Source organism: Sceloporus occidentalis, unplaced genomic scaffold (genome assembly GCF_023333645.1).
Source record: "Sceloporus occidentalis isolate IW3139 unplaced genomic scaffold, rSceOcc1.0.p SCAF_10, whole genome shotgun sequence".
NCBI classification, from domain to species: Eukaryota; Metazoa; Chordata; class Lepidosauria; order Squamata; family Phrynosomatidae; genus Sceloporus; species Sceloporus occidentalis.
Genome location: NW_028316990.1, coordinates 169,267 through 184,646, shown reverse-complemented (window position 1 = coordinate 184,646; position 15,380 = coordinate 169,267). Strand labels below are relative to the sequence as shown.

Here is a 15,380-nt window from a genome sequence, read left to right as displayed (position 1 = left end):
ACTTTTCCTACTGGATACGTACATAGATATTTTGTCGCAAAAAAGAGTGGCTGTTTAAAAATAAAATCATATTTTTCCCCAATGGCAAATCAGCTGCTAAAAGTGGTTATAAATATTTATGAATTCTTGTAAAATCTGAGCTGATAATTGGCAGGGGAGGCTCTAAACATGAAACACTTAGCATGCCATTTGAGAGAGGAAATATATTGACAGCAGTTAACAGTTGGCAATATAAAGCCAAGGTTATTGTAATTGTCATGGAACTGGCCATGCAGTGGTGGCCTAGATGATGTTAACAACTGAGTAGATAGATGCCATGTGTCCCAGAACCCAAGTGCTGCTTATTCTCAAGTCAAAATAGAAAGGAGTGCATCCTGTTGCTTTGCTGGATGTTTAAAGTTCTCAGTGCCAAGTATCCTTTTAATATATGTATGAATATTTTGTTCTGTTTAAAGAAATCAGACAAAGCTATCTGGTATGGACAATTCAATTGACGCTTGAACCATGCAAGTCTCTTTCTTTTATAGGCAGAAACAACAGGTAGGAAAAATGCAGCATGGTTGATTAATCATCTCGTGCCCCGACCTTTGGATTGTGTACTTTGTAATAGTTAACCCTGTTTCTGCGCTTTTGTTCTCACTGGGGGTCGACAGACGGGCAGCTCTGCACCACCCGTCTTTGCCCCGAGTTGGTGCTGCAGGAGCCGCACGCTACAACACCAACGCGCTGCCAAAAAGAAGTTGCTAGAGCAGCTTCTTTTTTGTGGCACCACTAACAGGGAAAGGTGCCGCCATGATGCCACTTCCTGCCAGTGACATCTGGACGCTGCACAGTGCTTGTGTGGACAGGAGGCCACCATAATGGCGCCGCCGTTCCATATTAGGGTTCGGGAGCGTGTGGTTGCTGCACACTCCCAAACCCTAATTTTGGCCCAAGGATAGCACTTTCCACCCATCTGTACCAGGCCATAGTCTTCATCTTGTTTAAAAGAAAATGCAGTAATCTTGCTGATAACATCATAAAGGATGACATTTCCCCACAGAAATCACCATTGGTATTCAACATGTTTAGCTTAAGCATTTTTAAGCAGCATTTTCTGCCTAATGCCCTCAAGGGTATCTCTTGTTAATTTAAAGTAGGGGCAGGTATTGTATAGGCAATTCTTTTGAGGGACCTCAAAAGAAAAAAAACACACCATTCCCACCCTTTTCCCCTGCCATTTACCCAAAGAGAAGCCATGATTCTAATAATTGTTATTAGAATTATTGTTGATTGCATAATTTGACTGTAATCCTGCTTCGATCTGTCGGGAGAGGCGGAACAATATAAATAAAACATTATTATTATTATTATTATTATTATTATTATTTAAAGCAAGGTGAAAGCCTCTTGTGCTTATTTTATTCCTTATACCTTGTTTTAGGATTCTCTCTCTCAATCTTTTTTCTCTCTGCGCATTGGTTTCACTTTGAAAGGCTACTATGCCTCCCTACCCCTTGAAGCTTCTTACCACTCCTCTAAGTAAAGGAGAGACATATGAGAAATAATTCTTACTTTCTATTGTTGTTTTTTCCTTTTATCAAACAAGGCATGTTCACTCTACAGAAGCAAATATCTTTTTTTCCTTCCATGTTCCATATTCCTTCCATATTCTTCATTAGCTAACTGTTATGAGACATATTAGATGACTCACCAAGAAATCACAACAACTGCTAAGGCAGGGGGGTTGGATACCAAGCTAGTTGCTAAGGATACATCATGAATTGAACCGTTTAATTCTCTCCCACCCAGCTTTTAATACTGGTAACCACGGATCTAATTTTGGTGATTAATTACTGTGATTAAGTGATAAGAGGGATTTTTTGCAAGCCCTTGGCTCAAGTCTGTGCTGCTAGTCCAAGAAGCCTAGTCCTTAATTGCTAGGATCTGTAACAGAGTGGAAGAAAAAGGGGCCGTGCAGCTTTTTATGCATCTGGGGCCATGCTGATGTATAGAACGGCCTCGTGACACCACAGCGACTCAATTATATGCTTTTATCATCATTTTTGAAAATGGATTCAGAGTATTTTGCTGTTCCTTTTAATTATTGTCATTATTATTCTCAGGCAAGGTATGGTCAGGATGCTTGCAAAGTGATTTAAGGCTCTTGAGGTAATGTTGATTTATTTCCCAGGTGAGCTTCAGGGGCGGGAAAATAAAGTCAAATATGCGAAGCTTTCTGTGTATTGTTGTTTTAAGCCCATGGACGTTTAATCTTCACTTCTTGCAAATCTTAATTTGCAAACTAGAAATCATCTTTAGGTTTAGCACTACATCATTTAACACAAACCATAGTAGCATTGTGAGTTTGAAAAAAATGATTTCAAATGTTTTTGAGGGAGTAAGGGTTTTATTTGTATTGATAATGGCTGTATTGATAATAGATTCCTTTGCTGTTGCTGACTGCCTTCGAGTCCATCTCAACCGATGGCGACCCTGTCCTCCCTTGCTCTGCATAGTTCCTGCAAATTCATTAATAGATTCCATCCACCTAGCATGCAGCCTTTCCTCTCTTTCTTCTTCCCTCCACCTTCCCAGCATTATTGTTTTTTTCTAATGTTGGTAGCCTCTTCCATAGTCTCTATGGCTGAGCCTTATCAAACTGCCAAAACCCTACCTACCTCCTGAGGACAGACCAATATTATCCTCACTACTAACTCTGGGCCAATCGATCCCAGTACCTCAAAACTCTCCATGACATGTAAAAACCAACTCCATAGAGCTTTCCAGCCTTTCAGAACCTACTCTGGGATGTACATTTCCCTTGGTGGGGTGGGATTCCCAGTTCCCCTGAGTCCTACTGATTTACATTGAAACGCCATCCTTGGATTCTGCTCAGTGTTTTTCTTTGAACATAGTGAGCAAACCATGCCTATGCATACTTCTAGATTGTTTAATTGATAGAATGTGGAGAACAGAACTGTTCTAGAAAAGCAAGAAAAGTACAAGGCAAGAATGCAAAGCATACCTTTGCTTGGTGGCAAATGCTAGGTTGGAAATTTTTCACATCATCTCCCCGAGAGGCCATAGATTAGATACACTATGTTGCAAATTTCTGGCTGTTTGCTTTCATCCAGTATATATTGTGTTGTTCTCCTCTATATTATGTTGGAGTGCTTTTGATAAAAAAGACTTCAAAGCTACAAGAATTTTCCAGTAGCTTAATGCATTAACTGATAAGAAATTCCATGAATTTGACATCTAAGGGAAATAAAAGGGAAATGCGAGTGATATTGCTGCTGCTCTGCTTGAAAAAGGACATGGATGAATATGATGAATGACTGCAGCTTTTTAAAGCTGGTGCTGCTCTGACTGGAGTTGTTATTTTCAGCAGTGAATCTCTTTGTAGATTTCATATTAAATGGTAGGATGCAGGTATATATTCTATGTTTTTGTGAAGAGTGCAGAGCCAACAAGTATTTTTCAATTGCTATGTTAGGAAAAATATCAGATCTGTTGCATTTGCACTTTACATCAAGTCGCAGGTTTGATTTATTGCTATCAGTTACTACAAGCATGCAGCTTTAACATAAAGCTGTATGGAAGTTTGAAATATTTATTTATTTATTTATTTATCTATCTATCTATTTATTTATTTGTATCCCGCTCTTTTCCCAGGACTGGGACTCAGAGCGGCTTCACAGCATTAAAAACAGTACAATTGAAAACATTTTAAAATTAATTAAATAAATAAAGTATTACAGTGTTAAAACAGATAGTTATTAAAAGAATAAAACATATTTTTAAAAGATAAAACTATAAATAAGAGGGGGGGACTTAAAGTGAAAACAACTCTCCTCACAGTTAGTGGTATCTGTACCATAGTGTGTCAATAAATGTCATACCATGGAACCGATCTTATTACAAACATGGGAGCAGTATCATTAGTTCATATAAACTATAAATGCTTATGGCAGGTTGATTCACATCCTGAGCATTGTGGAGTTATTAACAAAAATAAAATTATGCCCACTGATTGATTTAAGTAACTTTTAAATGTTTTCATTTATGTTTTACTTAAGTCATGCCAAATATGGGTTATATGGTTTCAGATGAAGCCTATTCAAAGATTTGTTGTTGTTAACTGCTAGCAAGTAGACTTTGACTTATGGTGACCCTAAGAGTGAGAGGCATCCAAGTCACTCGGTCATCAACAACTCCTGCTCAGATCTTGCCGGCCATGGCTTCTTTGATTGAGTCTATCCATCTGGAGTATGGTCTTCCTCTTTTCCTGATGCCTTCTACATTACTTATTGCCTTTTCTAGTGAGTCATGTTCTCATAGCAATAGCATTTACATTTCTATACCACTTCATACTGAACTAAGCAATCTCTAAGCAGTTTACAATGTATAAGCCAATTGGGCCCAACAAGCTGGGTACTCATTTTACCGAACCACGAAAGGATGGAAGGCTGAGTCAACCTTGGAGCCCTGGGGTCAAACTCACAACCAAGAATTATAATGGTCTTTTGGGAATTGTATGCATTCATGAATTCACATCTTCCTTGTTACATTGTGCTTGAAAGAACTCAGTTCAGAATTATTAACATTTAGGACAAACAAGTTCAGCCACTTTACTTACGCTCTGCCTTTTCCCCAAGACACGAGATGCATCTGCACTGCAGAAATGTTTGACACCGCTTTAACTGCCATGGCTCAATACTGAAAATCCCAGGATTCCATGGAATCGAGACATGGCAAACTGCATTATTAATGTAGTGCAGATGCAGCCTTGGAACCAAGGTGGCTAATTAGTGTGTTATTAAAACAAAAATTAAATTTATTACATCAATAATTAATTTGGTAAATGGAAAAAAAATATGGAATGGCCTGTTGGAAGAGATCCGAAACGCTACTAATCTTGACAGCTTTAAAAAGGCTGTCAAGATGGATATCTGCTGACAGACCTTCCCTGTGTAACTTGGTCACCCGCGGATCCAGACTACCATATGGAATACACCAGGATGCCCATCTCTGTGTCGGTGACTGATTGTTTTAACAACTTATTTTATTTTCGTTGGGAGAATTATAATGTTGTTTTTGGAGGGAGGGAGACTGGGTTTTATTTTGTATTATTATATTTTAAACTTGTTGTAAGCCACCTCGATCCTACAGGAGAGGAGGGATAAAATAATAATAATAATAATAATAATAATAATAATAATAATATGTTTTGTTTTAATAATTTGTTTTATTTATATACCGCTATTCCAAAGATCATAGTGGTGAACAGCAAGTAAGCTAATTAGCAAGTAAGCAAGTAATAATAATAATAATAATAAAATAATAATAATATAAGAGTGGATTTTTTCTATTCCTATTTGGGGCAGAAGCTGGCCAGATTGGGGCCACAGCATGCGGTTACTGCAGCCCCAATCTGGCTCTCTCAGGGGCAGCGTCTGTTTCGTCCCTAAACTGATCTGAAGTGGCTCATCTCACAGACTATCCAGGTACAAAAGTGCTTGGGTATATATTTGTATACTTTTTATTGATGCTCTTTATCATTCAGAAGGGATGGGAATGCAAAATATTCCAAGTCTCGAGATTATCCATGACCAGTAAAACAGTCAAAAGATGTTCTTACCAGAGTAATAAATGCACAACTTCTTAGCTGTCTCCTCCAGTTTGTGGACAGTGCAAAACTAAAGGCTACTGACATGTTGAAGGCATACTGTCATCATAGACAGGAATGCATATTACATTTATTTATCTGATCATCAAAGGAGTTTATAATAGAGTGAAACAACACAAGATAAGATTTTTTTAAAAGCTTAGACTTGTAATCTTCTAGCTGACAGAAGGGTCCAGAGTACAGTTCTGCCAGCCCAACACAACTATTGGGTGGAACAGGGACCCCTTTTTGGCAGGGACTATGAGCCAATGTGATGTAGTGGTTTGAGCATAGTACGATGATTTTGGAGGCCAGGGTTTGAATCTCCTCCTCACCCACTGACTGATCTTGTGCAAGTCACATACACTCAGCCTCAGAGGAAAGCAAAGGACAAATTCCGCTAAACAGACCTTATCAAGAAGAACCGGTGATAGGTTCACCTTAGACTTGCCATAAATCAGAAATGACTAGAAGGAACACAACAACAACAATCAAAATCATAGGGTCACCATAAGTCTACAGACAACTTGAAGGCACATGCAAACATATACAAATTCTTTCACCCCCTTTTTTACAAGTGTCCTTTGGTTTGCTACACAGTTTTTTGCTACACAGTCAGTCTAACTGCCTGGTTACCTACTGACAGCTATTGCGGTGTAGTGGAAAGAGGTTTAGCATTCTAAGTTTGTTGAGCAAAACCACATGCCACATGGATGGACTCAGGGAGGCCAGGGGCCTGAGCTTGCAAGACTTGAGCAGAGCACTTGAGGACAGAGGATCTTGAAAAAGTCTCATCCACAAGGTTGACATGAGTCAGAGTCATCAAGGCAGTTAACAAGAAGATACTGTGAGACTACATGACTGTTTTAACTGTAAAAATCTACTGTGGCTCAGAAACTTCATACTATCTCAAGAGGTGGTTGTAAGAATGAAATAACCCTAATACATATAAGGTAGATAACCATACAGAGCTGAACATTTACACATCTTGAAAATAATGTACATCCCACTGTCAAAATGAGATACCAAATGGAGGAAAGAAGCACTATCATTCACTTTATCTGCAAAATTTGAAACAGTCCTTGTAAACGAACGTATCAAAAGAGAATGAAAAATTTTAGACAGTATTCTGCCACCCAGCAGTGTCACCCTCTGTTTGCATTTAAACCAGGGTAGTAATAGGATACATAACAAAGAAACTGAAATAAGCTTATAAATTGTGTAATGGTGTGTTTTGATGTTTGGCTGAGACGGAATGAGATATAATATGGATGCAATGTAATGATAATCATGACTCATGCTGGATGTGAATACGTAAATATTCATGGAGAATGTTAAGAATGAGCTTGTTACCATGATGGTAATGGAAAGCTTCATTAAAATGTGGAGTTGAAGGGGGGAAATGTCTAAATCATACATTTGGAAGATTTTGCATAGTGGGGAAGAAGTAAAGCTTACAGTGCAATATAAATTACTTGACTGCAGAAAAGCATTGTGTTTGGGTATTTGTTATTCTCTCTAAACCTTGACGTACATACTGTTTGCAAAATAGCCTTCAGCTTTACTGGTCTGGCCAGTGGCAATTTGTTGTTGTTTTTTAATGTCCACATTCTGCTTTTATCTCTGCTATCAAGGGGAACAAGGTGTTACATTAGAAATATCTAGCTCTTTCTTATTTCTCTCATAACTTCTAGTAAAATGCACTACGAGATTGCTGCCATGAAGTTGATTTTTTACCCCTGCTGTTGCGAACAATACAGTAGAGAAGAGCAAACAAGATGTGATGGCATCTTTGACATCAGGGAGAGTTAGACACAAGGGTGCTGTTCTGTAATATCTAGTTCCCAGAGGGTCTATTTCCATACTACACAGGATTGCCCCCCCCCCCTTCTAGCTCCTGTATATTATCAGCAGTGATGATCACATGGCAAACTCTTCACCAGAAATAATGTGATGGAACTACTATCATAAGGGATTGGGGGCGTGGGAGCGAAATAGATGTTTCTGATATGTTTCTGCTATTATGCTGACTTCATAATTGCTATCAACGATGCCTGTAGTGCTTAACGAAGAAGTTGGTGAGATCCCGGCAACCCTGTTCTCCCTACTAGAAGTTTACTTTGATCCCTGTTCTTAAAAAATTAAGAAAACAAGGCAGGGGGGGGGGATATGTTGTTTTAAAGGAGGCTGTGGGAACTCACTGTTTCTGGAAGATTCAGTGTCAGAGTCCTGGTAGATCAGTGGACTGCAAAAATGGACCTTTGGAGATTCTGTGTCGCCCATGGTTCACATGTTACTGATCCCTGTTTTACAGAGGAATTCAAAGTAAGGTTAGTTAGTTAGTTTTAAAATATTTTCTGACTGTATCTAATGGGAAAATCAAGAGTTTTTTCCTCCATTTTTCATCCCCCCTCCCATTTTCCCACTTTTCACAGCATTAAGGAATACAAATACCCCATATTCCTTTTTAGTAATTTGACTGCCTGAATTGAGAGAGGTGTATTTTAAACCTTAAAGGTATCAACTCACAGACTTCCAAAAGGAAGGGGAGGGGAAAGGATATAAGTCTATTACATGCTTCTTTCCTTCCTTTACAGCAACCAGCAAGCTTTCCTATTACAGAATGTCGAATGCAATAATGCAAGCTGTGCAGGTGCCCGGCGTATGTTTAAGGTCTACTGGGAGCTCTCGGACCTAAATCAAATCAAAGACGCCATGGTGGCAACCTTCTTTGACATTTATGAAGACGTGAGTTGCGCCCTCTTTTCTATTTTCCTGTCTTCTTAATTGCCATCTGCCCATTCTGATTTGAGGTTTCTTTCCAAACTGGCACTTTGGAAGGCTTTCACCAGACAGTCCTCAGTACATAATGAAAACAAACAAATCACTTGAAAACAAGTCGTTTAAAGCTGAAGGGAAAGCTATTCAGTTTTATCAGAAACAGTTGCACTTGGTTTCAACTACTTGCATAGATCTGTGTTAATTCTTTGCAGGGAGAGGCAGGAGAATTGTGGGTGCATCTATACTGTAGAAGCAATGCAGTTTGACCACTTTAAGTGCTGTAGCACCACACCATCCTATGGAATCCTGGGATTTGTAGTTTTGCAAAGTTGTTAGGCTTCTCTTTTGGTGCCTCACAAAACTACAAATCCCAGTACTCCATAGGATGGAGCTATAACACTTAAAATGGTTTCAAACTACATTGTTTCTACAGTGTAGATGCAGCCTGTCTGAATAATGTAGGTATACAGTATCATTGAGGAGGATTCTTCTATCGCTTTAACTTAATCGTTCAACCCTGTTCTACTCTTCCAATATGTTAATGGTATAATTAACCAGTTTTGTTAGTTTTTCTTTATCATTTCACAATTCTTGTGTGCCACGTTGTAACCTTTTGAGCAAAAAGGGTAGTAAAGAAATAGCAATCAATATTTTAAAAAAAACACAAATATCTGTCTATGAGTGTGTTTGTCCAACTATAGTAGCCATAAATCACAGGAGTGCTTGACAGCTCAACATTTTTTCTGAGCATTATTGTTTGTCATCCAACTTGCACTCCTCACTTTCAAGGCAAAATTCCAAATGAGAGTTGGGGGGGGGGGGTACACTACAATCGAAAAAGTAGGACAGTCATAATTTTTCAGAAAATCATAGTAGAGGTTTCAAAATGTCACAGTGTTTTTGGTTGCTATGCGAATGGCAATGCCCAGCTTCAAATAAAAAACTGAAACCCAAAGTTTCCTAGAAGCAAGGTGAGGGGTGTATTTTGTAACTTATCCAAGCATCTTGGTAGGTACGTCATAATTTGGTCAAGCATTTTTGGTCATTGCCTAAGTTGCAGTGACTAATTTTGAGACATAGTGTTAAACTAAACCACTGGAGGAGTGGCTTGCTATAACTCTTTGGTGGGTGAGTGTGGGTGTGTATGTTTAAAATAGTTGAAAATAAAGTGAGAACTTGCTAAGATTTGACAGTAGGAGAGAGGAGAAAATAGTGAGAAAATAGGAGAGGGTGAAGGCACTGTAATTAAGATTCCCAGGTTATGTTTTGTTTGAAATATAAGCTTTTATCATGATAGAGTTTTTAACTTTTCCTAAAGGCTATCAGGATTGTTAGATGAAGAATTTTGTCTCTGAGGCTATTCTACAACTCATATGCAATTACCATGAAAGTTTGGCATATTAATGTGGCTGACTTCTCTGGAACTGGCCATTTGAAGCACGTACCCAAACAATATCTATTTAATGGGAGAATGTGTATAGAGAGAGACAATGCATACGGAAAGGACTTTAAAGATTAAAACTGTGGATGCTAGATCTGTCAAGGGCTATTTGCCGTGATGATGAAAGGAAATAAATGTCTAAATATCAGATAGTTGAGATAAACATCAAGAAAGTGGTATATGTTGATTCCATGCCTTCTTTGTGGGCCTCTTGACTAACCACTATAAGAAGCAAGATTACAGATGGAGACTCTTTGACTTTTTGGCAGTGAGGTCCCCACTAGTGTCACCAGGTGCTGGGGGGTGCTGCGGCAGCCAAAAGGGAATGCTTATCTTCTCCTTTGCCACAGCGGTGGCCTCGTCTTGAGGGGGAAGCTCCTGCCACGGCAAAACCTAAGAGGATGCACTTGCCCTTCTCCTTCGCTGCAGCAGCGACCTTCTTTTCTAGAGGAAGCTGCGGCAATGCCAGGAGGGGTGCAGTCGCCCTTCTCACCCTGCAGTGGAGTGAGGGCCTGAGTGAGTCTTACTCCTCTTCTGGGATGTCACCCCGTGTGAACCGCATCCTCACACCCCCTAGTGACACCATTGTCCTTTAGATGTTTTGGGCTCCAGCTCCCATCAGGTCAATTCACCATGGCCAGTAATAAAAGGTTATGTCATTGTCTGTCCCAAACCTCTGAAAGGCCAAATATTGCTCACTTGGAGCTAAATGGACATTTACTTTTAACCTATCAGGCTTCTCTTAGATTCTGATCATCTACATCTGAGTCTGTCTGTCTAGCTCAGAGACTACACTGCCTTTTATTATTGCAGGCAGATAACTGGATGTTTACTGCACTCTTATTATACTGCAGACACTACGGTTGGTCTGTTCAGACTCACTGACATGACCCTTCTATGCAATGCGAAGCTTTTTCCCTACTGAACTAAACTAAATTAAATTACAAAATCCCCACCTAATTTCCTGCCTACTGAGTACCAGATATTCACCGTAATTCATTTTCACACAGTACCTGCTCACACAACACATCTGGCTCTCTATTTTCAGTGCCAGATTTCTGCTGGCTTCAACATCCTTTTTCAGTCTTGAATCTTTTACTGCCTCTACCCATTCATTCACTACAGACCACAGTTGTACTTTAACTCCTTCCCCCAAGGATGCTTGTTTATTGGGAAATTCCAAGGGTGAAAAGTACACCTCTACATTTTTGCAGTGTTTTCTGCCATATAAGTCATTCAGAATGTTTTCATGTTTGGTAATATCTGAAAGTGAAGTTTTGTCACTGTTAAATGCCGACTGCTTATATCTGCTTAGCACAGCAGTGTTTTCTGTTGCACAGAAGACATAAAACTGACATTTTTCCCATTAGATATAATGAAGGATGGAATGGCATCCATCATTATATCTAATGGGAATTTTGTACTTAAACTCATGCCTGCACAGTAGATCTCTGAGAAGGAATGTGGCCAAGTAAAACAATATGTTGGGAAATCCTAGATTTTCCTTGTTTTCACCAACTCCAAGTCCATCATCTCAGTGAATGAAGAAGAATTGAGAATTTTTACAAATCTAAAAGAATTAATATCCTATCCTTCTCACAGGATGGAAACACTCCAGCTGAGTTTTTGAAAGTGTGTACTAATTCAGTTTTTATAAGTACTACTCTGTTTTCGGAATACGAACTTAGAATATGATATATATGCTGCTCTTTAATCCATCTCTCTCACCCGTGGTCAAGATAAAGCTAGTGCTGTCTAGCTTTAAAGATATTGCAGTATTCAGGCATGTAATACAGCCAGTACCTAGACAAAGACACACGCAATGTTAAAGATCAAAGGTGTATTTTTCTTCCCCTTCTAAAAACAGTTTTATTTTCCTTACAAATGGAATCATGGCCAGTATCTGTGATGAAGTAATAAAATCTCTTACCTACATCTCTGATTAAAATGCTTTTTTTGAGCTGAAATTAATTTTATCTTCTGTGATAGGAATTGTTTGTGTGGTTGATATTGTTTTACTGAATTTTTATTGACTCTTTAATGCTGTTGTGATGCTGATTTATTTATTTACTTAGCTGCTTCTTTCTTGTTTGTGTGTTTAGGGAATCTTGGATATCCTTGTCCTCAGCAATAATTCTTCTAAGAGAGAGCTTGCTATTCATGCATTAAAAAATAACTTTGAAGCTGATGCTTACTTTGTTAAAGTCATTGGTAAGTGGCTTACTATGAAAACATTAAAATACTATTTGGAAAGAAATTGACACTGGTTGCAGCTGAATGCTAAAGCCTAAGAACAGTAGAAAAATTCTCATACTGTAGAGATGATATGAAAAGGGAAATGTTATGGACAGTATGTGTGGGAGAAATGGTTTAAGGAAAACCTAATTAATCATATATAATCCAGGCTAATCTAATTTTATTTTTAGTTTGCTATAACTTGTGTTACTCCAGTTAAAAAAAAAGAGTCAAAGTTCTTGTATTTGCTGAGGTTTGATCTAACTTTATTTTATTGTTTGCCTTCATAAATAATCTTATGCATAATCTTGTATAAACAGTTATACTAACTAATAGTGATAATATTGCTGTTTTTAATTTCTTGGGCAAGTAGTCGTGAAAGTGAATTAAAATAAAATCAATATAAAGTTGAGAGAGGAAGAGGGAGAAAGACCAGGGGACAGAGAAAATAAGAATAGGCCCCTCCTCTCATGGAGGACCCCCACGAATACCAAGGGCCCACTGTTATTTTCTGTATTCAGTTTTGCTCTGATCACACTGTGGCAACCATGTGAATAAAAGCACTATGTTGTAATAAATGTTTCCTGATATGCTCCATGCAACTGTGAAAGGAGGCTCTAATCCATAAAAGCTCTCAGTAAAATAAATCAGCTAGGCTTAAAGTTGCAGTAAGATTTAACCATGGCTAAGAAGCCTCCTTCATTATACATGCTATGGTTAGCTTATTTTGTTTTCTCTTCATCTTGTCTGGAACATTGCTTGTTGCTGCCTTTAAGTTCAGTTTTACAAGTGTGGGCTTATGTATGTGTTTCATTATTTTCTTCAGTAGGACCTGCATTCCATTGTACAAAACTGCATTGTAGGTATGCAAATGATAAAAACATTTTCTTTCCTTTTTTAATGAAGAGAGGAAACTTTTTTTATTCCATTTCCAAGCAGATAGGGGGAAATATGCAAGACAAACAAAAGTGAAATACCATTTTCAGCAGCTTTTTATCCAATGCCCGGGAGTTGCATTTCCTTTTAATCAGAGCTGTGGAGAATTAGCCACAGTAAAATCTACCGCTTGCTGCTTCTCAGCAAAAAGGTTGTGGTGGTGCTGGTGCACAGTTGGTTCAGTGAAATAAGATGCACAGTCTGGATCACCAAGCACTCATTGATGAAAACTATTGATCCTCCATCTCTGAAGTACAGAATTCATGGAGTGTGTAGGCTATCAAAAAGTTAAAATATTTCCAATTTTTAAGCCAAATTGGGAACCCAGATCATTAGCACAATTTACATATAACAAATACATTTAACCATGACTTTAAGGAAGATTTTAAAGTTTGGATTGATTTACATGGGGGTGGGGGAGGTAGTCCATTTGTTGTTGCTGCTGTTGTATGCCTTCAAGTCGTTTCCAGCTTATGGAGAACCTATCATGGGACTTTCTTGGCAAGATTTTTCAGAAGATAGCTTTTTGTGGGTTTTTTGGGCTATATGGCCATGTTCTAGAAGAGTTTATTCCTGACTTTTCGCCTGCATCTCTGGCTGGCATCTTCAGAGATACAAGGGCACAAAAGCCCTACCTCGGGAATGGCTCTCCTCCCCTTGCCCTGGTTGGGCTCTATGCCTTTGTTGGTTTGTACAGGGATCTTGTGGCACCTTTGAGACTCACTGAAAGAAAGAAGTTGGCAGCAGGAGCTTTCTTAGACATCAAGTCTACTTCCTCAGATGCATATAGCATCTATAGCTCTCTCTCTCTCTCTCTCTCTCTCTATATATATATATATATATATATATATATATATATATGCATCATATATAGCTATGTACATCTCAGGAAGTAGACCTGACTATTATAGCATCTATAGCTACATATATGTGTCTAGATAAATAAATAGATAGATAGATGCATCATATATATATATATATATATATATATATATATATATATGGACTGTTTTAGATTTATAAGCTGCCTTGAGTCCCTGTACTGGGAGGAAGGCGGGATGTAAATAGGAAGTGGTCTACCAGATATCCTGGCCTCAAATCATGTCAGGCTTTATTAGTTATAGCTGCAGCTAGAATAGAGCTAAAAAAGAAACTGGAAACCAGTGAAGTTAGTTTTGGATTGGTGACATATAGTCTCTAAAGTGAATGCCAGACAGCAATCTGCCTGTCACATTTTGCCCCAACTGTGGCTAATGAACATTTTTCAAGGGCAGGCTCACACAGAGTCCATGGAATATTTTACATAAATTGCCTATACTGCGTTTAAGTGCTCTGTGGGTTATTGGTGCCCCATGTAGTTTCCCAACAAGGCACTGGTCACTTTAATTTCCATCACTTGACTTGGGAAGCCAAGGAATTCACTGAATATGCATGGTCTGATGTGTGCAAGATGTGTAATTCAGTAGAGTATGTAATAAAATGGTTCAGCTAAATACAGCTTTCCTTTCTTCTTAGATACCCACTGGGCAAAAAATGTGACCTAAATATCATATTTAAAGTTGGAAAACATGAAAAGTCCAGAATAATGGTGTATGCCTTTGCTGGGACAACCCCCCGCCCTATTGTTTCTGTCTAAAGTGGTGCTCATGCTTCTTGCCTCTAAAAGTACAAACCTACCAATTACTTTTAAAAGGGCAGTTCTGTAGAGGGCAAACTTCTTTCAAAGATGCCCAGCTTTGGCACTCGGTTATTAAGGAATCTGCTGCTTAATCACAGCATGTTGCATGGTTGAACCAGCTTTAAGTCTTGACACAAAGATGAAGTGCTTTCAGGAACAGATGTTCTTCGAGGTATTAAGGAGCAAGGAAGGAAGGAAAAAGTGAATGAGACATTAATTTGTATTTGCTGACAACGAACCTTTTCTTCATTTTCCATGGTCAGTAAGCTGATTTGCTTAGGCATTCGTTACCTCTACCCACCACTGCCACATAACTGTTAGTGGTGTTTTAAACATCTGTGTTTAGAAGCAAGCAAGTAAAAGGCACTATTATTATTATTATTATTATTATTAGAGTATTTATACCCTGCTCTTCAGCCATAAAGTCTCTCAAAGTGGCTTACAATTATTATTATTATTTTTAATTAAATGGTTCCCTTCCCTCAGGCTTACAATCTAAAAAGACATGACAGAAAAGGAGAAGGGAATGGTGGTGGGGAAGAGGATCAGGTCCAGCAGTTCTTCTCTCCCTCTGAGGCCTGGACCAAGGCAGATGGACTGGAGGGAGGGCTCTGCTTCTTAATTGTGGCCAAGCTTGATGGAGTTGGGCCTGCATCTTT

The 15,380-nt window shown here is 38.6% G+C and overlaps 1 protein-coding gene across 1 annotated transcript in view; it reads left to right on the top strand.

Moving 5' to 3' along the window:
* Nucleotides 1–15,380, top strand: part of ITFG1 (integrin alpha FG-GAP repeat containing 1) — a 91,484-nt gene that overhangs the window by 46,359 nt on the left and 29,745 nt on the right. Inside the window, exons 11-12 of the mRNA XM_089540728.1 lie at nt 8,248–8,398; nt 11,975–12,083. Of these exons, the coding sequence (XP_089396854.1) occupies nt 8,248–8,398; nt 11,975–12,083 (260 nt within the window). The remainder of the gene's footprint in view (nt 1–8,247; nt 8,399–11,974; nt 12,084–15,380) is intronic.